Source organism: Bactrocera oleae, chromosome 6 (genome assembly GCF_042242935.1).
Source record: "Bactrocera oleae isolate idBacOlea1 chromosome 6, idBacOlea1, whole genome shotgun sequence".
Lineage (NCBI taxonomy): Eukaryota > Metazoa > Arthropoda > Insecta > Diptera > Tephritidae > Bactrocera > Bactrocera oleae.
The window spans coordinates 52,174,097-52,198,492 of NC_091540.1; the positions used below are offsets into that span (position 1 = coordinate 52,174,097).

At 32.1% G+C, this 24,396-nt stretch overlaps 1 protein-coding gene and 1 long non-coding RNA gene across 5 annotated transcripts; one reads left to right on the forward strand and one right to left on the reverse strand.

The window, feature by feature from the left end:
- Positions 1-336: 336 nt before the first annotated feature.
- On the forward strand, positions 337-23,846 carry LOC106619725 (carbohydrate sulfotransferase 11). Of its 4 annotated transcripts, none has more exons than XM_014237959.3 (9): positions 337-507; positions 7,333-7,663; positions 15,893-16,021; positions 16,952-17,099; positions 18,130-18,196; positions 18,263-18,407; positions 19,884-20,039; positions 20,354-20,685; positions 22,127-23,846. In XM_014237959.3, exons 2-9 carry the CDS (start codon positions 7,532-7,534, stop codon positions 22,200-22,202), a joined length of 1,185 nt encoding a protein of 394 aa, XP_014093434.2. In that variant the 5' UTR covers positions 337-507; positions 7,333-7,531; the 3' UTR covers positions 22,203-23,846. The 4 variants fall into 4 exon arrangements, with proteins under 4 accessions (XP_014093434.2, XP_014093435.2, XP_036215017.2 ...); XM_036359124.2 differs by having other exon boundaries at positions 339-475; XM_036359125.2 differs by lacking the exon at positions 337-507 and adding an exon at positions 3,964-4,047.
- Positions 2,206-3,805, reverse strand: LOC118680258 (uncharacterized). Its single transcript, XR_004975775.2, has 4 exons — positions 3,586-3,805; positions 3,374-3,437; positions 2,575-2,698; positions 2,206-2,449 (listed from the first exon to the last, which is right to left on the reverse strand). It is a non-coding gene; the product is annotated as an uncharacterized lncRNA (long non-coding RNA).
- Positions 23,847-24,396: the final 550 nt, after the last annotated feature.

The window sequence follows — 24,396 nt, forward strand, 5'->3', positions numbered from 1 at the left end:
CACGGCCAACTTGCCGCCGGGGATGAACGGTAATGACGCGTAGACGCGGCAGAAAGCGGCGGCGGGGCGGCAGTGGGCTTGTCGTTGCTGCTTTTGTGAGATTTGCGCGCTTTTGCTACTGTAGCCAAAGCTGGCACATCCGTTGGCTAGTTGTTGTTGTTATTGCTGTTTATTATATATATACGGCACATGTTAGTTGGCACTGAAGCCACATACAAACACACACACACACACAGAAGCACACATAGTACGAACATGTACGTTTGTTTGTACGCCACTCACTCTGGCGCGGCGGCTGTTGGCATTTGCTGGCTATATCAAAAGTACTCGCACTAATTTCGATTCAGTACACTTTCACACGAGCGCGAGCGTTTTGCAGAGCGCGCATAGCAAAAGTTGCAAATTAATTTATTCATTAATATAAAAGACAAAACCAAGCAACAAAGTACAACATAACAAAAACGGAGTGTTAAAGGTGCGCAACAAACCCACAATTAAAAGCCAAAAGTAAGCACTTCAAATTATTGAAAATCAACAAAAAAAAAAATTAGTGTGTGCAACAAAATGTTTATGTGAAAGAAATTAATAATTCAGAAAATAGAATAGAAATGTAAAAAAAAAAAATATATGTACCAAATGATTCACTGCAGGTTGTTGTAGCAGCAGTGTAGCAAACTAAAAAAAAAAAATATGAAAATATTTTATTGATTGTGTTTTCTTGACTCTTACGCGTGTGCATTCCGTTGTTTTTTTCTTGTTGTTTATTTTTCTTTCATTTTTGGGTGTTTTGGCCAAATACGACGTTGTGCTATTCACATACTACATACATATATGTACATATATTTGCACGAAAATAAATTTTGAAATAAAAAATTTCAATTATTTAATTTAAAAAATAACACTTGGTTTGATTGAGAATTTTCAAACAAGTGAAGCTATTTAATTCCGACAACAACTTATTCGGAAACTTTATTAAAACTGTGTTTAACAGTTTTGTGCACATATGTATGTATATAAGAAAAATATGTGCTTAATATTTTTAAGTTTTTTTTTCTTTAATTAATTTATAAAGGTTTTGGTTTTTATGTTTAATTTATTTCTAATTTATTGAATTTCATAATTTTTTTATTTTTTAACAATTTTCGCAATACTAAAAAAATTATATTATAAAGCAAGTAAAATTAAATTAAATAAAATTTGTAAAAAAAAAATTTAGCTAATTGTTATTGCCATTTAAAAATAGTTAGTAATTTAAGATTTGAAAAAAAAATCAAAAAATTAATTATTGTATATTAACTTTTGTGTTTAAAACCGAAAATATGGTCAAAAAATCATATAAATCATATATAAGTTTTTTTTAACTTTTTTCTAACGCCTTTTTAATAAAAATTTTCAGTTTACAGCATAAATCTTATATTTCTCTGGTTATTATAAAAAATGTATTTAAATAAATTAGCGTACATGACAAAATAATTTTGTGGCCTGGTTTTTTAGCAATTTAAAAAAAACGTTTTAAATTTTTTTTTTAATATTAATAGTAGCTTATTAATTAATTCTGAGATTGGCTTTTATTTCTCTAGCTCTAACAAAAACGGGCCTTTTAAGCTTATCAAGAAATTTCAATCATATTTTTTAGTTTTTTAAGAGACACACTTAAATGGCGATTTTTGCGAATTGAGGCAAAAAAAAAAATTCTGTATAAACTGTTTTTAAAATTTAAAGCTATATTTATAAATATTTTAAGAGGACACAGTAAAATTTTTGAAAAAAAACATAAAATATTTTTCGAGGTACATACGATCTTCGACGGCGCTAGAAACTGGGTCCTCTACTGCTGCATTAATTCCGGTCTTATTCTTGGCTGGAACCTAAACTACTAAAAGATATTCTATTTTGAAAATTTTACTTTTGAGAAAAACGCGTTTAAAGAAAAACTTATATAGCTGAGCTAGAACACTTCAGAGGCCGGTTACACAAACATTTTTTGAGACATCAATTTAAAATACCAGTATATACTTTTATATAAATATAAATTATCGAAATATGAAAATAATTTTTTTTTAATTTCTCCTAGGTGACCGTTTAATCATAATTTTTATTGAACATTATTTTTTTTTTTAATTTTTATAATATTGTATATAATGCAATTTTATAAGTGAAAATCTAGTCAGAAAGATGCTTGTATGTATAATAACTAATTTTATATATTGCTATAATATTAAAAATTACTGGTGATAGTTGAGCTAGTTGATATACATTATTTACATATTATTTACTTATTTATTTTCTCTCCATTTTACAATTAATTTATTTAAATTTTTTATTTATGTTATTTTCTATAATTTAAATTTATTTATTGTAACTGTGACGTTGCCTACAATTATTCTTTATAGCATTTATAACCAGCGAAATTTCGATATTTTTTTTGATGAATTTACATATCGTTGATCTATGGAAAAAGGACAAAATAAAGTATTAACTTTAAGAAAACCACGAAAAAACAAATCGAAAAATAAAAAATATAATACTGTCAAAATGCCGTTCGCAGCAGAAATTGTTAAATTTTTTACTCACAATTATTTTTGATACTGTCTTCACCACTTTTAGTAACAAAATTTGTTTGATTTCCAATAACCACCTTTATTATTTGGTTGCTAGCCTCCAACTACCCATACCGTTTCCATTCCAATGCACGACACTGCATATTCCAACAAATCAATTCATTGCTATTATACGACAAGCTTACAAATTTACAAACATCTGCATATACAATATATAGTATGTGCATACGTGGAAATGTTCACATACATATGTACATATGTGCATGTGTGTGTAACTACCGGCTTTGTGTTGGGATTTGAGCGATCATTTTAATTATTTTGAATTTTTTAATGATAAATAATTGAAGCAATCGCACAGAAGTAAACTCAATCACATGCATATGGCATATGTATGTATATAACATACATATACATATATACATTTTGCGGCATATATGAAGTGCGCTCGCATTGCGAAAATAGTTCATGCGACATCGCAGAGGAGTGACAGATAGGCAATCTCACGAGCACAGGCTAAATTATTCGACAGCCAAGTGGTGGCGGCAATAGGCCGATGGCTATTTTCGATGCAACGATTTCCATAGATACATATATGTAAATAAGTACAAACTATGTATGTAAAGGCAATGAGATGAAACAACTAAGTCAATACAAGCACACACACACACACATATTTTATATAGGTATATATGTGTATTTATAATTAGTTCTAGTACGAAAGTATGAAAGCAATGACGACAAATGGCCAGCAGTAGCAGATAATAAATAATGTCAAATAGATTTCGATAGAAGAGATTTATTTTTATACATACATATATAGTTATTTTTGTTTATAACAACATAACAACCTTCTACCGCTGTGAACCCACCCACTCGCTAGCAAGCAACGCCGAAAATTATGAAAATACACGCAAAAGAAAAAAAAAAAAGAAAAAAAAAATTAAAAGTAAAAAAATCGAAAATAAAACATTTCTATTTATTTTCACTTGTTTTCTCAAGTGTGTTTACTCTGAAAATGAATTACCGAATATTGACCGCGCCGGGTGCCCACTGTCACCGCTTTATTAATGAATGCAAGCGCTGAGCGCTCAGCTGCGGACCAACTGGCTCGTTCGTAGCCAAGTGAAATGATTTCGGTTGCTAACAGTAAAAGTTGTGCAAGCAAAGAACAGCTATGTACTTATATACATATGTATGTATGTATGAGTTGGTTTGTTTGTGAATTGCGCCGCGTCTAGGTTGGCTGTCAAACGCTAACGTTGGCAAGTAAAAAATCAATAAAATTTATGTTTTCATAATTTTGATGGTTGTTTGCTGAATATTTCTTACCTTTGCGCTAGCTTTTACATAATATTCTTCCGTTTCCGGTGTATGGGTTAGGCGAAGGATATTCAGTCGTTGGAGGCGATTGTGAGCATAAGCAACATAATTGAGGCGAAAATTGTTTCAAACTATTGTACATAAGTATGTTTTTAAACAAAAATAGGTATGTGTATGTGAAATAAGATATATAATAGTGTGTAAATACATACATATGTATGTGTGCGTATAAGAAACTAAAAAGTGTGCAAAACTTATCAAACCGAAACTTACAACAAAAAATGTACAAAAAGTGTAGGCAAGTAACCCAAACTGAAACTAATGTGCACGTGTGTGTTAAATATTAAAAAGAAATCTAAATTTTCCAATAGAAAAGTTTAAAGCTGTGTATGCACTGAGTACGTACATACATATGTATTTGTGTACCTAATACATGGACAAGTCGCAGCTGATGCGCTTATGTACAATTATTATGCTCATACATATTTATATATGTAGGCATATACATATATACTTTTATTGAACTAGTTATTAAAGTCATGTAAAATAACAGCTTTTCCGCCAGGTGTGCTATTTTTGCTTTTCAACAATTAATTTTATATATAAGTATACCTTTCATAAATCAATAATATGCCGTTTGCTGCTTAAGCCCTTAGTTACAAAAGAAGGCCCGCTGTTGCTATACCTTGTACATATCAAATAATATAATATACATACATATGTATGTAGTACTTCACATACATATATAAGCATATATGTGCATGTGTGGGGAAAATGTTGCACGTGAGTAAAATCGGTGACACAATTTTCGACCCAAATGTCAAAGCAAAAGTTAAAGTACATGCAAAAAGAAAAGAACAACAACAAAAACTGAAAATACAATACCTAAAATAGAAGCAAAAATTACATACGAAAAATTAAAATTGGATCACCACTAAAAATATAACAAATATAAAATAGTAATAGTCGAAACTTTTATTAACAGATGTGCTTAGCGAACAAAGTTTAAAACGAAGTGCAAAAGTTAGTGTTTAAATTTGTCATAAACGTGAGAAAGGCAAAAATAAAATAAAGCTGTTTAAAGTGTAATTTTTTTTTCAGTAATATGTGTATATAGCAATTTATTGCAATACCTGAAGCATATAAGGGTAGATCCAAAAATATTATTGTTATGACAATTATAACAAACATAACCACGAAGTCATTATTCGCAAAAAATACTTTCAATCTTACCAAATTAAAACGAAAAAAGAGTTAACTTCTGCGGCATCGAAGCTATAATATAATATCTTTTGCAAATAAAAAAAATTTTCACACAAGAATTTGATACCAATCGTTCTGTTTGTATTGGAGCTATATGCTAAAGTGGTCCGTTATCGGCGGTTCCTACAATTGAGCAGCTACTTGATGAGAAAAGTACGGGTACAAAATTTCGAAAAAAAAGTCATGGACTAGTATACAGACAGCCGGCGATATGGCTATGCCGGATAATCATCTCGTCCCTCTGATCATTTATATATGTATATACTTCAAGGGTCTCTGACGCTTCCTTACATCATGTTACAAACATCGGGGCAATCTAAATATATCCTCTTCAGGATATAAAAAACACCGTCATGATTGACATATTAAAAAAAAAATAACTCTACTCAAATTAAAATAATTTTCTTTTTGCTCCGTAATTACCCACAACCTCAATATACTCCTTTTACTATACATTGTGTCTCTTCGTGTCAAAGTGGCAACCTGCTGGACATTTTCCCATTTCTATTTATCAATCAAGCTGGGGTGTGAGGTGTTATAACAGTTGTCATTGACAACTTAATTGCATCACATTTCTCGATGCAATTTGAGCACATTGCATTGAAATTGTACAATTGTCAATTAATTTGAATTTGACACAATGAAACCCAGACATAAGAGTGGACATTTGATACTTGATTTTTTAAAAATTTTCCATTTGAAGTCAGTCAATTAAAAAAATTTATACTTTTTTCGAAGATTGAATAACTACAAAATATATAATAATTTTTCTAGTAATACAAAAGCCCAATATTTGGTTATGAAATGCTCCTTCGCTTTAGAAAAATGAAGTAGTCGTAAATTAGAAACAAAATAGCAAAGGAAAGATGAAAGAATAGTTCAGCTTTTCTAAAGGGTTACACACAAAGAATAAAAGGGGTTTCTTTCTTGGCTCTTAAAGGTAAATAGTTTTTACTAGCTGACTATGAAATTATTTTTCTTTCAACCCTTGGGTTTGTGGCCGAAAAAGTCCACGATCTTAACTGCAGATTTTTTTCAGGAGGATGTGCGGATGCTTCATTAATGTGATATAATGACTTTCTTCAAGAGACTTAGAGCTTTTAGACCAGTTTTACTATTTTAAATAGCTGACATCACAAATTATTGTCAATTATTGATATACAAAGATTTTTTAAAATTAATTTTAAAACCTTAAGCGGCACACCCAAAATGGAATTTCGAAAAAACCATATTTCAATGATTTAACCTTTAAAAATATCGTACTAACCTTTTTAATGAATAGTTCAAATATTTTTCGAGTTAAAGCCTTTTAAGGTGTAGCTGTTCAGTTCAATCAGTTTATCTCAAAGCTACATTTTTCAAATTGTCTGCTGTTATAACTCAAAGTCAAATCTTTTGATCGTTTAATTTGCTACTGTTTATTTTGTAAAGGTTTTTTGTACAATAATCTTCCAGTCTTTCGAGCCAGCACTGCAGCAGTGGAGAACTTGTTTAATAACTTGTGAAATAGCGAATCACTAAAAATTATAAAATTTTTATATAATTATTCTTTCAAAGTTTTTAAATGTTTCAAAATGCAATCTTCTTTGAGAAATAGTAAAAACCACCTTTAATTAACGGTCACACTGGCTTCACCTAAAACATGAAATAAAACATCACCATTAAATTACATTAAGAATGGATGCTACTCGTTCGAGCCAATGGGATTTGTAGTAAAATGATATTTGATGTGAAAAGCAGCATTCTCCACCAAACATAGCATAGAAACAAATTTGCACATAGACAGATGGTATGATATCGCAAGTGCAAGCAGTCTGCTCGAACTACTGTTATAATTTGTTCGATTCACTACTCTTTATCGCATGGTGAATTGGGGACGCCTTATAGATACATAGTTTGACAGCTTGTTGTAATTAGTGCCGCCGGCATGAATAGTCTATGGGTTATGGGTTCCAAATCCGGAAAGACTATAAAAGATGTACACTAAACATACCAGCAAGCACTCATGTTAAATTCATTTCATATACAATTCCGTTTTAATAATCGCGCATTTTTTGTGATTTTTCTCCACATACATACTTGCACATTTCTATGCGCTCTGGGTTCAATGAGAGCACAAGCCAAAGTTGGCTGCTGATTGTATTCCGTCGCAATTCATGAATTTAATTGTGATTATCTTGTTTTTCAGCTATTGTCTGTAGCGTGATTGTAGCAACTAGGAAATAGAAGAAAGAGCGCTTGAAGATATACACGCAAAACATAAGCAATAACGGTGTTACAAGGAAATTATACCGCATGTTGTGCAATTCATATCAAAACAGCGGCAACAACAACAGCAAACAACAACTGGCGTTGTAGTGTCATCGCGGCCAACGCCGGTTAAATAAATGAGATTTAATAGCCCATATTGGCGCGCCATACGGCGATATATATTGATTTTCGTTGCCATCGCGTTGCTGCCTTTGGCGCTCGTCTATGTAGTGCGCCTGGACCAGGCCTATCGCATCAAAGGCTATGAGGTGAGTGCACCTTAGAAATGTATATATATTAACACACACATATGTTAGCTTATCATTACATATGTATGTTTTTGTAATTAGTGACGAATCGCAATTTCGCCAACACACCTACAATTTATTATGTTTAAGCTTTCGACGCTTGCAGATTCTAGTTTGTTTTGAGCTAAGCTCAATTATAATCGCTCGCGCTGATAATCAAAGCGTAAACACTAAAGCTAAGGCTGAAAGTAAATTTGACAGTTTATCGCTATAGTTATATTTGCATATTTTTGTTGTTGTTGTTTTTTGCGTGTGTTCACTTTTTGTTGTTATATAAATTTGCTCTTTTATTCTACATTAAAAGCGTTAATTTAGAAAAAAAAAGTTTGTAAATATTTTTAGCACATCTCCGAGCTTCGTGGTACACAACAACTTTAACATTAGCTTCGTCACACGTCGTTGCCAAGCTACCGCTATACAATAGTGTATGTACAATATATAAATGTATACATAACTACTTTTTCGGTTGAATGTCTATTAATGAGGTGTGAATTGATGTTATGTGAGGTGTGAAATAAGAAATTAAGTAAAAGTAAGTAAATAAATTAATGACATTTATCGATGTCGATTCCAGTCCAAGCTCGACATCGACATTGTCTCCAGAATTAGAATCATATGTGATGTTAGTGCATTCGAATATAGCCATATTGTAGGCTGGCATACTAAATGCCCCCAGTCTCGTCAGAATATGGCTTGTTTTCACCTTATCGTTTGGGCAGAACGATTTATTTATAAAACAATTCAATATTTGCTCAATAACAGTCAAAAAAGAATGTATATTCTATGTAACTATTACAGAAGGTATGTATAAAAATTCTATTCCAATATAACTTGGGATTGGACTGGTGTTCGTAATTCTTAATTAATTTAACGGACTTATGCTATTCACAGCCGCTAGCGCTTGAAGCAAATCTGAACACTGCAATTAGCGAGCAAAGTAAAAGTTCTAATTTTCCTTCATAAATATTTATATTTTATGCATAAACAGCAATTTTTGTAAATTTAAGTGCAAAATAAATTCAAATAACTTTCCTACTTTTCTAAATTTATGCACAAAGATATTTACCTAAGCGATAAGGTTTATTTTGAAGGTAATGCTAATGCGTTCTTAACTACCATATTTTCTTGAAGCAGATAATAATAATAACCAAAGTAATTACTAAAATTGTTTACCGCAAAAATGTATTATGTATATGGATTGGTATATAAACTCATATATATATTTATACATATGTATATACATATGTCAATGATATTAGATATATTACCATATATGTATAAGGTACGAGTATATGCTTGCGCGAGTGCAGGATTTTCTATATACATTTATACCCTGAATACGGTATATTAATTTTGCCACGATGTTTGTAACACCCAGAAGGAAACGTCGAAGACCTTATAAAAAATATGTCTATCTAAATGATCAGCATGACGAGCTCAGTCGATTTAGCCATCTCCGCCTGTCTGTATATATGCGAACTAATCCTTCAGTTTTTGAGATTTCGTTCTTTTGTTGGAACCGCCGATATCGGACAATTATAGCATATAGCTGTCATACAAACTGAACGATTGCAATTAAGAGATTGTATGGAAAACTTTTTTCATTTGTCGAAATATCTTCATCAAATTTGGCATGAGTTATTGTGCAAGGCATCGGTGCAATCTCTGAAGCAATTCTTTAGATCGAGTTACCATAGCATATAGTTGATAAAATTTTTTGGGCTTAAATTTTATTTATCAGATTTAATTTTTGCGAAAAATGTTTACAAGTATGTCACAAATTTAAAGGAATCTTCATTTTTTGGATAGAAGCACGTTTACTGGACAAAGCAAATGTAAATAGCACAAATTTAGGGGAATTCTTTTTTTGTTCAACATCTTTATTTACACAGTTTTTTTACGGTTTTTTCTGGAACCAATCTACCGTGTTAAAACAGAATTATATTATATAAGTGATCAGCTGAGTCGATTTAATCATGTCCGTCTGTATGTCTGTCTGTATATACGCGGACGAGTCCTTCAGTTTTTGATATATCGATCGGAAGGCTACAATCTGCGAAAAGATAGTTTAGATCGTACTTTTATTCCATAAAGATTCCGTTCAAACTAGGTTTAGCTTAAAATGCGCTTTAGGTTCTAAAATCATGATTCAATTGGTAGAAAGTGAAAAAACTACCGCATGAAAAGCTTTAAAAGTGTTGCAGAAGAAGAAACTGCATTTTTCAAATCCTGATCCGACGATACTCGGCGACTATCGCACATATTCACTTAACATTTTAACTATAGCTTCGCAGTAGCATTTTTTTATTGCAAATTTATTTTGCTAAAAAATTTACTGCTCATTTTTTCAATCAAAAATTTTAAATTTTTACAGTTTAACTATTCCAAAAATTTATGTAAAGCTAAAAATATTCGTACTTTACTAGCAAGTATTATGCCCGCCCGTAGAGGCCTTTTTGAACATTTTTTGTGATTTCGCATATTTAATATTTTTATTAACTCAAATACATGTTTAAATATATATATACATATTATAAATATATTTTCTTTGAGTGCCATAAACTGATTTCATGGTTGAATTCTCTCTCTTCCCTCTACTAAATAACATTTTGATAAATTTAGACACTTGCACAAAACATCGTAAATAAAAATGTCCGAATAATGGGTATAAACAAACTAATTTAATTTATAATTGTTGGGGAGTTTATAAGCTTTAAATTATTTATTAATAAATTAAATTTATGTTTGAAAGACGCTGCAAATGTTCGGGCCGAAAACAGAACGCGGTGAGGATCCCACAATTACGTTCGCGAAACAACCGTGTTGCGTTGTTGAATCGCATTAATATTGATGCGGACACTGTGATGGTTGACGTACGAAGTTGTAGCTTTCGTGTCAGCTGTTCATCGGATATGTTTTAGCGAATGATGCCGTGAGGGCGATAATTCCGTCCTTTTTGCTAGAGAGGTGGTGTACAGGTGCCATGTTGTGGTGTGTTATGTTGTCCTGTGTGGTGTGGTTTAATCGGGTGTGGTGTGTATATTAGGGTGTGCCAATACTTTGCCAAGTGGAGCGGTGTACTTGGAGTGGGGAGTTTAAGTTGGAAGTTACAATAATTCGAAAATTTTTGTGTTAATTCGAATGCTTCATATTCGTTTAAGCCATTATTAAATTAATTTTATTTCTGTGAAGAGCCATGAACATGTCTCAGGAATGCCTTTGCTAAAAATTATATTGTTATATCATAAATGTCAAAAATTGTCTGCCTTCTATATTCTTAAAATATATGAGGTTTACATATGCTGAGTTAGATCTAAAGTTTACACTCCTATTACGGATGGCAACAAGCGCGAATATTGTAGCCGTTGGGCAACTGTAAAGCAAAAGGCTACTAATCACTGCCAAATAAGTAGCCAGTAACCATTTTAGCTATATTATGTATTAATACCAACCCTTGTTGAATGTCAAAGTTTAACAGTATGAATCCGATAAATATCTTTAAAGAAAACTGTCTACGTTTTCTTGGTTGCGCAATGCTTTGAAACATTCTTAACAGTGCTTCAGAATATGTTAACTCAGGTTGCTATCTGCGTTTTCTAGTAAGCTGAGATCAAAAGCCATTGATATTCGCAATACGAAATCCTGTTAGAGTAGCCAAAGCAAAAAGAAAAGCTTACAAAAAACTGATGTTGGTATTCTCTAACCAGAAATGTAGTCAGCTTGAAATACCTTAATCAACAGTTTCAGGCACTTTTTGTAAAAAACATATCAGACAAAAAAACAAAACGAACATGATTTAATTATAAACACTATCTACAAAGCTACTTTAGTAGCATAGTACAGAAATCACTTGCAAGTTCCGTTCTGTAAAGCAGACTACGGTGTATCATTTTTAATTAGCGTCAGCTTGCACACATGCACAATTGGTTGTACTAATTCATCCATGCAAAAAAATATATTTTTACTTTTCGTCTTCCGGGACCTCTAACTATACCTACACACACGCACACACACACACACAGATGTATGCAAACACATTTGAGGAAGACATATCAACGAGTTATTGTCACTCTGCTTGCACTTGACCCTGGCACTAGTGACCACGACAGCGATTACACCACATTGGGCGAGTAGCTGCGATTGAGGGGCAAAGCCATAAACTTGTATATTGCATTTATATGCATTCACACACATACACATCCTCACGTATGCCCACATATAAGCTGCTTTGAATGCTTTTCTTTGCTTTTTACGCCACTTTGAAAATTTGTTTACCACTTATTGTTGATTCGTCATTGTTGTTGCTATTGCATTCCAGCAGTACTTCGCTGAATCCATTTAAATTTACATTTGTTGTGTCGGCGCAATTTATTGGCTTTGTTGTTGTTGCTATCGGTAAAGCGTGTTCGAAAAATATTTGCTCTCCTTAAAATTTTGTAAATAAACAAATCTCTATACAAAGTAATTTTTGCATACATTGTTGTTGTATATATTGTACATATATACATACATTTTTGAATATGTAGTATGATTTCGATTGAATAAATATTGATGTTAAGTGCCTACCAGAACCTAGATATCGTAATTAAATTAAAGTATAGACTGTCTTCCAGAATTTCTGGAACGGCACAATAGCTATCACAGTGATAGTGACCGAGTTCACAAATCGCGCCAATCACTTAGGTATTTAGTACTAATTCAAAACACAGATTGAAAACAAATTCTTTACCATTTTTCCATGCAGCCAATACATCGCTACCACTAACTATACCGCATAGAAAATTTTCTAATCTCGAAATACTATATCCGTTTGAACAACACGTCATAGCCAAAATAACAGCTGCCTTTAAACAGTTGGCGACCGTTCAGCTCATTATTTCAACTCTTTCGAAAGCAAAATTCAATTTAGAGAAATAACAATTAACGCTGCAGCCGATTATATTAAGGGTTTTTTTACATAGCTACATATGTTGAATATAAATAATATAATCAGGCAAATAATGCATAATCGACTTTCGAAACTTTAAACACATTTTCTTCGAAAAGCTTTTTTGCAGAATCTGTGAGGAAAAGTTTACCTAGAGTGATCGACTTGAATTTTTCACATGACCTTCTTAGATATATATTGGTCAGGTAATGATGCGAAAAATAATATTTTTGATAATAATTTCGATTCTTTAAACCACTCTAAAGTATAAAACTTTTCACAAAAACTACTTTTTTTGGACAGTCCTCATTTTGCCAAAAATTAAAATTTTGATTATTCCTTCAATGGTTGCCTGTATTATTCTATAGCAAAATTACATTTCATTGGGTATCGAGAGAGTCCAACATTTTTCTGAATAATTAAAGTACATTAAATTCTGCAAATATACATTTTCTTAACTATTAATAAAATCAAATGATACTTTGATGAAACAGGTCTTTTCTGACTTGCAAGCCGATACTTATAGCCCTAAGAGCAGTTTTGGACAAAAGAAATTACTTACCAATTTTGTTCTTCTACTTCAATAGTCTTCTTCAATGTTAAATTAAGAAATCGGATGACAGAAAATCGTCACATTCTGGGATGTCTAGAGTCACGCGACTCTCTCGGAGATGAGTTTCTCACGCCATTTCTTAATTTCTTTTAATATATATTTTACTTTCTCTTCTCTTTTACTAAGATGCACCATAAATCTTTTAAAACGATATGAAGTGCAGGTATTACGACAAAAATTCCACGTCATTCAAGCTGTTAAAATCGACTTTAATTACGACAAATAAATTGAGAATGTCGATTTGTTTCCCTTATGTGCTTTTTCAAAGACTTTATGCATGGTAAAAATATGATAAATCTTAGGCTTCTCCGATTGAGAGAATATTCGTTGAAATATTTAGTAAACTGCTTAAAAAAAAACATTATGTAGTTTTTGGGATTAAATTTTTTATAGACTGGGCAGAGTACTCTTACATTCTCATTATCAGCTATACTTTCATTCGTTCATATTCCGCAAAAAGCTTAATACAAGCTTTTATCAGCTCCGTACAGAAGTATTTGAACAGATTCGCCGTTAATTAGCCAGCAACCGCTGGTGTTTTAGTCGGAAATTCATAGTCTTCTCTGGACATTCCGTTATTGTTTCCATTCAGCGAATTAAAGAAATAATTACTCCATAAATTCAGTATGCCTTGGATGTTAGCAAAGGCGATTTCCTGTTTTGTTCTTGCAGTAATTTGGACGTTTTTAAGACGTGACAGGAACATACGAACCATACTTTATATATATTGTATATGAATATCTTTTCTTACCATGTCTACTTTGCATTTGGCTTTTTGGATGGAATTCACTGTATCATGTATGTAGCTCTGTTATCAGGTCTCTCTTCCGATTAAAACCAGTAGTACTTTTACCTCAAAGGCCATATCCGTATTTCGAAAATAGTATCTGGAGCCCTTTGAAGACCTCAATTAAGTCTTAAATAACTACTTAAATTTATATACCCTGAACAGGGTATATTAAGTTTTCCACAAAATTTGTAACACCCAGAACGAAACGTCAGAGACCATAGAAAGAATATATCTGTCTTTAAAAAAGCGAATTAGTACCTAAGTTTTTTGAGATTGTTGTAAAACTTAGCACACGTCATTTTTCCATCGGATCAGCTGTTATCGGATCACTGTAGCATACAGATGCCATGCAAACTGACCGATCAAAATCAAGATAAAGATCTTTATATACCCTTTATGCATAAAAAAAATGTACCTGTAACACTCCTTACTTCGGTGCAGTCGAAATTAATGAATTTTTCTTGTTTTTTACTAGGTTAGTAATTTCTATTCTAACTTGCATCAAATAGGCTAAATTTGAAGTATAGATAGTACTATTACAATCTTTCTTAAAATAATTAAGGCACTAAAGAGATTTTGAAATATTTACTTTAATTAAATGGGTTCAAAATTGTTTCGTATCTTGGCAATGTCGCTAAAACTTTTGCGCATCATCATAAACACTCACTTTTAACAGCCTTGGAAGTTGTTGAAAGCAAAATTCCAACCAGCAATATTGCAATAATCAAGTTCACGTTGTAAATGTGGATCAACTCAATGCTCATTAATTTGTCATATATATCTATAGTAAAAGTTTATTTATTATTGCATTTACACTTCGTAATTAAAATTAAATTTATGAGATCATACACAATTCACTTTGTATATAATATAATAAAAAACATCTATAAACTTAAGACTCATGCTTTGAAGAAGCTATTATAATATTTTATTGCGATAAAACACACAACAGCCACAAAATATATTTGTATTGAACATACATATATATATAAACTATTACTTTTACAAATATATGTATTTATATATCACAAAATAAATATTTGCGCTCACGATGAGCTACTACTAATACTTAATTGCCCATAATATACACAATAACATTTTATTAGACGCTTTGTTAGTAGACTGCTGATTTCAGTACTCATACAAGACGTTTTGTACAGTTTTCGCCCACGACATTTAGTTCATTCATGTTAATTATAAGCTTGTGGCAATCAGCTTCGCAGTTTTTGCAACGCTTCGCTATAGAAATGTCATATGTGCACAACATACATATGTATTACAATGTAGGTAAAGCATTGTAAAATATTTTTAATACTGAATCTTTATATCACTCATACGCCCCGTACCTCAAACCAACACACAATCACTCATACGCCCCGTACCGCCCAAAAGCAACTCTTTTGCCATTTATCGCCACTAAATTGTTCACATTCGCGCGCATAGACACACACACACACACACACGCATTCAAACATCAGCGACATTTTAAGCGCGTGCAGCGCGAACACAATTTTTGTTGTACAAGTTATTGTTGCTCGTAATGTTGCTTCTTTTCATAGTTCAGGCTTTTGTGAAAATAGACATACACATATTTTTCTCAATTGTATTGTATAGCAATTTATGAGAATATGAAAATTTATAAAAATGCAAAAATTATTAAACAAAAATGTTTCAATACAAAATTCGCACCCTGTATTTGCACTAGCTATTTTGCAATATGCTAAAATTTCAAAAATCACATAGTAAGCATACGTTTGCGTAAAAATTCCGTACAATACAATGAAATGTTTACACACTTAGCAAATGTTGCAACAATAATAACACAACAAATAATCTTTATATTATCGTATAATTTTTTAGGCGACAAAGTTCAACGATCATTTCGGTGATCAAAGTTTTCGTTATCCGGTAATGTTGCTGGGGAAAAATAAGGATCTAACGATAGCGGCGACAGGCAGTTCGCGCAAAAAATTTTACAAATATGCTAAAGTAAATATACTTGTTTGCAAATGTACATTAACAAACACAAATACACATGCATACAAATATATAAACATACGTACATATGTAAAAACCAAAGCCCGTTTGTATGTATGTAAACTGCAAGTAAAACTTTGAAGCATTCGTTTGCAACACGCACACACACACGCATTTACATATCACATCAGTATTACATTTGCCTTGCTGCAAGTCAACTATACATACATACCTACATAACTGTTAATTAACGCTTAGTGTCACACATTGTCTGGGCACATGCACACGCGCAACTAATCAGCAAAGCAATCAGTAGTCATTGTAAATATAAAACTCAAAACTCAAACAAAAATATTAGCATAATTTTTAAACACTAAAACCGCAAGCGTAACTGTTTTGATTACCCATACTATTTATTTGCCCCGTAAAATATTATAAAGTAAAAAAAAAAACCATACGAGTATTTAAGAAGTGTTAGTCGTCACCGAAAAATTCCCCATTAAACCCAACGCACACACCTAAATATATACATGGTAATTCAATACATGTAGCCGCAAACTGTCAAAATCACGTCATACCCCGCTCTTAGCATTAGCGTTCATATACAACCAAACAAGCGTCCAACATTTTACTACGTGTTTATTGCTCATACGCCCCGTCGTGCACATTTGTACCTCCACCGTACCCAAACACAAACAGCCACCAGCACCAACGTCCGCCCACACCCATCACGCCCCCCAAATGCATATTGTACGCTTAATGAGTTTCCCATAAATCAGACATTTAATGCATTTCCCTTTAGTGCGCCGTCGTGTGTGCTCTATGGTTAGTAGTTAAGTTTTGTAATACTTTCTAATTATAAGCACAAACAATTTTCATTATTTATTTAATTTTTTTTCTTCAAATTTTCAATTTTGTATTGATCTTTTTCTATGCATTTAGTATGTTAATGAGTCACGCGTACCAGTTTTGCCAGAAGAGTCCGTGCACACGCTCGCTCCGACCGATGTGGAGCGCATCGAGAAGCGCATGGAGCGGCGGCGGAAGCTGCTGCAAGAGAAATGCACCGAATTCGGACTAGATGTTGCGGGTAAATATAGCGCTTGTTTTTCTATTTTTTTTTTATTATAATTTTAAGTGAATTTAAAACGTTGTTTGTAAATATTTAGTGGTGAGTTAATATTGCTAGCGAGAATGTAGACAAAACAACGAAATAAAAAAAAGCAGAAAAAAAGATAATAATAAATTGGAATATATGTACATATATACAAATATACTGTCTTTTTTTTAATTTAAAAGATTTATGGTTGCACTTTATTTTGTCTTTATATCGAAAATTCTCACATCCAAATATTTGCATTTTAAAAAAGTCGATATACTTTTTCTTTGTTGAAATCTCTATTTTCTAATGATCCAATACTATGGTAAATTTTCTCAGAATAATGCATAAAACGTGACCACTTAGTTAGTTCTAAGAGAAATAAATATTACGATACCACCTGAACAAATTTGACCCGGGCTGGTACATTTAAGCTGTATGGTATGCGTAAACCGAATCTATGGATACTTTTTCTCTATATATATGGTAAATACAATCATTTTAATGTTCGTGCGAAATTTGATCTCCATCGGAACGGACATTATTACAAGTGAGTGAGTTGAGTGACACAAAGCACTCAGTGAAGGTCGTGTAGTAATCGATAACTCAGCGATAACATCGAAGAAGTTAAAGAACAGTGCTCAAAAATCGTCGTGTCGACGTTTGAATCAACTCAGCTTATCAATGTTAGACTCTTACCGAAATACCTGAAACTTATGCAAAAGAGATGCCTGAAAACGTAGCTGATAACCCTACATTCATCAAACCCATCATTACTAACGAGAATTCCGAAATTCGCTGATGGCACAGAAAGCGTTCCCAGTCGAGGCTTCTAACAAGTGTTTGGAAAATTGAATTAAGCGTTGGCATGCTTGCTTTGTCAGTCCGAGTCAATTTTGATCAAATGGTATACCGAGTTAATTATCAACTCTCTAAGCCAAGAGCACTGAAATTTGTTTAAATATTTCCCTTAGTCTCCGTATTTATTTTAATACATATGAATTTTTCTTTTATCCCATAGGTAACGACACCTGGCACAAACCCAACGCTTGGGAATTTTTATTCAATAAAAAATATCACATCATATGGTTAGTGCATTGAAATGAAATACCATATATGTGCTTATTATATTTATCATATACAAATATTTTCAGGTGCAATGTGTTCAAAGCCGGCTCCTCCTCATGGATGTACAATTTTAATATATTAGCCGGTTATTCGCCGGAATTCCTACAACGAACCAAAGAAGTGTTCCTTACTTTGGCACGGGATCGTTATCCTCGTCTTACCATTGAGAAGGTATTCGATTAATACAATATTAATAAACACAGGGTGTTGTAAAATAGGAGATAGATTCCTTATAAAAATTAAAAAAATATTATACTAAATATGTAATTCTTTCAAGTGCCTGCCTCTATCTCCCGAATAGCTAAATAGTTATTAGTCTTGAGGGCTATTGCAAGTCCTTTTTTTTATTTTCTGATTACTATCTCTCTAAAGCACAATTCAATTAGCCGCATAATGATTACCTGTCAGTTGTTTTGTTTCTTTAATGTGGCAGATTTGCTTGTACATAAATCCAGCAAAATATAAAAAAATTAGTTTTCTGTCTTCTCACTACATTAACTAGCGTAGAATCATGCAACGAACCAGCCAATATAAAAATAACGTGAAATAATAAAAATTTATGGTTCACCGTATTATAAATATTTAATAATTTGTGTTTATAGATAGCATAAAGAAGTAAAAAAAAATAGTTTATTAAGGAGTTATATTAATCTGGGGAGCCGAAAGAAGCCTGACCTTGACAAATTATTCTGTAATTATAAAAAAATGAGTCGCATTTCTTTCTATCAGGCTTTATTAAACATTTATTAAAGTTTATCATAAAATTGAATTATTGACTATTTGATACAAAATGATGGCTACTGTGCCAATGTTCGATAACACCTTTTCCAAGAGGACATCAGCGGACGACGGTGATTCTAGGAACTCGTGCTTCTAACTTCGAAAACAAAATAAAAAATAGGTTGATTGCCTACTAGATTCCTTGCCAGTAAAATACGTCTGCTTTTAGCTTTATATCAATTTTTTTTTTTAAATTAAAGACTTGTAAAATAATGTTAAATCATTCTATTGGATACAAATCTCCAAGTGCCATCGTCGACCACAGAATTGAAAACTGTAGTTTCAAAAACACGCGTTTACATTTTTACGTGCTGAAACTGACTGACCCGACCACTACTTAACTACACCGGATTGGACAGGGAATTTTCTTATCATTTATCTTCCAATTTAACAATATTTTTGGGACTCGTAAAGTGTGTTTTAAGACGATTTTTTGAAAGTCCAAGGCTGACCTTACCCCTTAACCAAAATTTAAACAATTATATAATTTAAAGTCGCTGAACTTTTTATGTAATTACTTGTTAACTTTATTTAATATTAATTGACGCACACACATATAACTTCCTCACGAACATTCACTTGGACAAACAATTTCTATAACATTTTTATCCTCTTTTCGACACATGAAATTACATGACTACACACAGACACATATTCACACATACAACATGCTATTTACTAATTTGTTATTCACGTATCCTTGTGTAATGGTAAACGACAGTCCATCAGTTAAATGACGCTATTTTATAATCAATTACTGGTGACAACACTTTACCTACACACTTGCAACTATAGTCACACATCTATACATACATATGATATTTGCTTCAATAATATGTATATTTCGTTGTTTTTGTTATTTTTCAGCTGCGAGAAGCACAAAATGACTCGCTTACATTCATGATAGCACGCCATCCATTCGAGAGGCTATTGAGTGCATATCGTGATAAGATCGTATACGCCATACCGCATTCCTATCACGACAAGCTGGGGCGGCGCATTGTGCGCAAATATCGTAGCAAAGTGAGTAGACACGCGTTCGACACCAAAAAAAATTTATATGTATATTTGTATGTTTAACTGTATGCCAATGTGCAAATTTCTATGTAATATATACTTGAGCATTTTTTTTATATATACATATATATATAAATAAATATATATTTTTAAATTCTTTTGTAAACCTCATCTAAATACAGTTACAAACATATGTGTACATACACACACATACAAACATATTATTTAACAGAGCATTACCTTACATACATACTCATAAATGCATATTATCTTAACCCTTATTTAAACCTCATATTAATTTCTCCCCTCTCACTTCACAGAATTTGGATATGAACACGCCCAGATATCCAACATTCCCGGAATTTGTACGTTGGCTTTTGAAACAAATCCAGCTTGGCATTCTTCAAATGGACATGCATTTCATCTCGTCGACGTTGTTCTGCACGCCTTGTCTTATCAATTTCGATGTGATCATGAAGTTTGACACACTGGACGAAGATCAATTATATCTCATTACAAAGACTGGTTTGACGCGTGTCATAGCGCCGGAGTGGCGGAATGCTGGCAGAGGCAAAAATACGCAGGAGTTGCTGCAATCGTTCTACTCTAAGTTGTCCTCAAGAGAAATGCAGGGACTGTATCAATATTATAAGTAAGTACCTAAGTGGGGGTAGACAAAATCTAAAAAACGCGTTAAGCATTTGCTCGCTAGTTTTAGTATAATTTTAAGTTAAGTTTTAAACAGCTCTAGATTCCATCACTGATTTAGTAGAATATATGCAAAGCTATAAAGACCTCTGTCTGTAAATTTTTTATACTTCAAAAAGGTCTCGAACCAATCCAACAGCCTAATTCACTACTCTTATAGAATCTTTACTGTGGAATAGTTCACAGTATACTTGTATGTACATTTACAGCTGATCTCTCAAAATGTAATCTATCATATTTTAAATAAGGTTTTAAGTTTCAATCGATAAAAAATTGAAATTTTGTTAGAACTGGTCTAAAGTCTGTATTGAGGAAAGCATTTACATCTTTTAAAGCATTGTCATTCTTTCCTGTATTAAATTTAACTCGTCAACTTTTTGTGGCTTTTATATGTAATGTATTGCAAGAGAGTAGCAATCAAAAATATCAAGTAAAGAAAATGGCGAATCGATGACGGCTAATATGACATTAAAAATTTTTGAATAAGTTGCAGATGCAAGACAGTTCTGTTAACTAACTTTCTCTTAAATGCAAAATGAGAATGAACGCAAAATACTATACGATTAAGTTTTCTATGTGTACGATTAAGTTTTCTAATTTCTTTCGTTATGTATTAATGTAAACCATATTCTATCTATAACACTGCCCATAAGATCTTTTAGCGCGTAACTACGCCATGATTGATTGAGATGCTCAATTTCAAAGCAAAGCAAAGCAAACTCTAGAGTTAATCATCGAAATCAAATTTCAAAACACTCCGTATATACTTACATTTGATATGAGAACTTTATTTAATACAAATCCGAAAGTCGTTCAAAGTCGACGTAAGACTTCCAGAAGCCGCCTTTTAATTGAGGACATCAAGATATGCGCACAGAAGAGAAGATACTAATAAGGTTACCTTAGTGTCGATACACTGATTATAAGTTCGTCTATTCTAACATTATAACCAAATTCTTAGGACTCTAAAGTGATCTTTTGTAATTTCCATCCTTTGTAAATTCCAGTCTGGTCCATCTCTCTAACGCACAATATTTCTTTTCGTCAAGTCACGAAAATGTTTTCTGATCATACTTATCTTAAGTTTAGAACCAACGACTAAACATTTTCTTATGACACTCTCTCATAGAAACTGTGATGTGTAAGCTTGTAAAGATCTCTGTTTTCAAAGCAGTTGTATTGATAGAACTTGCCTAGTGGAAAACTTATTGTTAGTATTGAAATATTTCGACTAAACTAATTGCTTAAAAACTGTTTTGATATTTTTTATTACATTTTTAATGTTGCGCCATGAAATAGTATTTTCTAAACCTTCAATCACGCATTCCATCAGCCAAACAATCAGTGATTCTATTCAATAACACTTCGCCTGTTTTTTCTTGCAGATACGATTTTGAACTATTCAACTTTAGCGCGGCATCGTATTTCAATTTGGTAGACGAAAATGCCACGCGAAAGTAAACTAAGGGTAGCAGCAACAGCAGTAGCAGCAATTTAGGCGCTTCACAATGCAGCCGCACTGGACACAGCAACAACAACGAAGCACACACATATATGCACACAAATCAACATATACACCGACAAATCATACATATGAACTAACATACGTACGCGTACATACATACATATATAAGTTAATGCTAAAAAACCAAAAACCAAAAGAAATACCAAAAAAAAAACCAAAAGAAAAAAACGCTCTGAGTAGAAAGAAGAAGATGTAAGTATTCAGAAAATGGATATCTGCCCATTAATGGCTGTCAACTGGTGGACTGAAAGGCATATCATTTCTATGGTTTTCGAAATATTCCATCATAATTTTGGAAATTGAACGTTTTAAACTTTGAGGCAATCACCCACATTTGTGGCTCTGCTAGTTACTACAATTGCCAGCCAGCATGTAAAAATGGATATCGTTAGATGTTGGAGCATTTTTAAAAGACACTGTACAATAATTTAGCAATGTAGTTTAACTGATATGTTAATTACTAACGCCATACGCGTAGTAGCATACATACATAAAGATATTGGTAGTAGTGCTAAGCTTGAAATGTTTGCTAAATATTAAAGCCAAAATAAATTACCAAATAGTAAAATATTAAATTATTGAGCACTTGTCCGATTTAACGAACACGATAATGACGTTTTAGCAATTGAAAAAGAGTACTAAGGCGCTTAAAAGTATGCTATAATTGAGTAAAATGTTAACGAAAGATTAAAAACGGCACATTTTGAAATATAAATTTAAGTTGCCTACATCAAGGCGGTTTTTGCAAGACAAATCATGGATCATCATCAAGATATGTCATGCAAGTTTTAAAAAATCAACTTGTTTTGGAAAAATTCTAATTTTTGTTTTGTAAAGTTAAAAAAAATATCACAAACATTTGCTGAATTTCGTATAATTAAAATTGTAATTACAATGTTAAGATAATTTACCTTTGGACACACATTCTACAGCATATTTGAGGTATTTTTGTTTAACCGTAATTCTTTACTTTCATTTATTTAAAAAGCCATTACTGTTAAGTAATGCTCAAAGAAAACATATACTTAAAATTTCTAAAGTAATTGCATACTTAAATTTTGCGATGCAAATTTCAATTGGAAAATTTTTAAAAACCGCTCTTCAAAATCGCAAAATCGATTTGAAAAGAAAAGCATTGCAGAGATTTAGGCGCCATACCGCAAATATAAAAAAACCACAACAATATTATACTTAAAATAATATTGGAGGAATAATTTTGTAGGTTTCACTGCATTTTAATAATTTCTTTGAAATCAAAACATTTTAGGATACATTACTAGGAATAATATATTTTTTTAGAGATCCCAAAGTAAATAGGAACATAATTAAATTGATTATTAATAAAACCAAAAGTGAAATGTTAATAATAGCAAAGTAATTAAATACAATACATATTATCATCCTAAATGCGAATGCTGTAGGAGACATAAAAACAAATAAGAAATAATAAATAAACGAAAAAAAAGGAAACATATTATCAAACATGAATTGTTGCGCTAAATTGGTCAATTTTGTTATTACTATTTAAAGAGGAGTTGATAATAAAATAAAACAAAAATTACAATTAATTGAAAACTAAATGACTATATTATTTAATTCTTAAGACCAGGTATATTAATATTTTAAGTAAGAAAAACGGATCGAATATATACCACACATTGCATTTTCGTAAGCGACTCTCCGGTGATTTGACGAATCCTTATTTTAATGACGTCAATTTAGCGTAAGTTTACAAAGCTTGGTTGTTTGTTAATTTTATATTGAATTTATCATTGATTGTTACGGGTAAACTATAGGTGAAGGTACAGATTTACAGAATTTTTAATTCTAAAATATTGATCTATGCTATTAAACATTTTAAATACTTTCTACTACCCAAACAATATGGAAAATCATAGTGTCATATTGTGCAAATTAGCCGTGTGAGAGCAAATCTTCTTATAAGTTTTTGAGTAAAGTCGCAGAAGTTAGAGCAATTTTTACCGGTACAACTTAATGGAAAATTCTGCATGGGATCTTGATTTGCGGGCTTACAAAATCCAATCGTTCAAGCCGAATGACTATCAAGCGCGTTGCACGTTCAGTGAACGGGACCGAAGCCACCGATCCCGATTTTCACATGAAAATTTT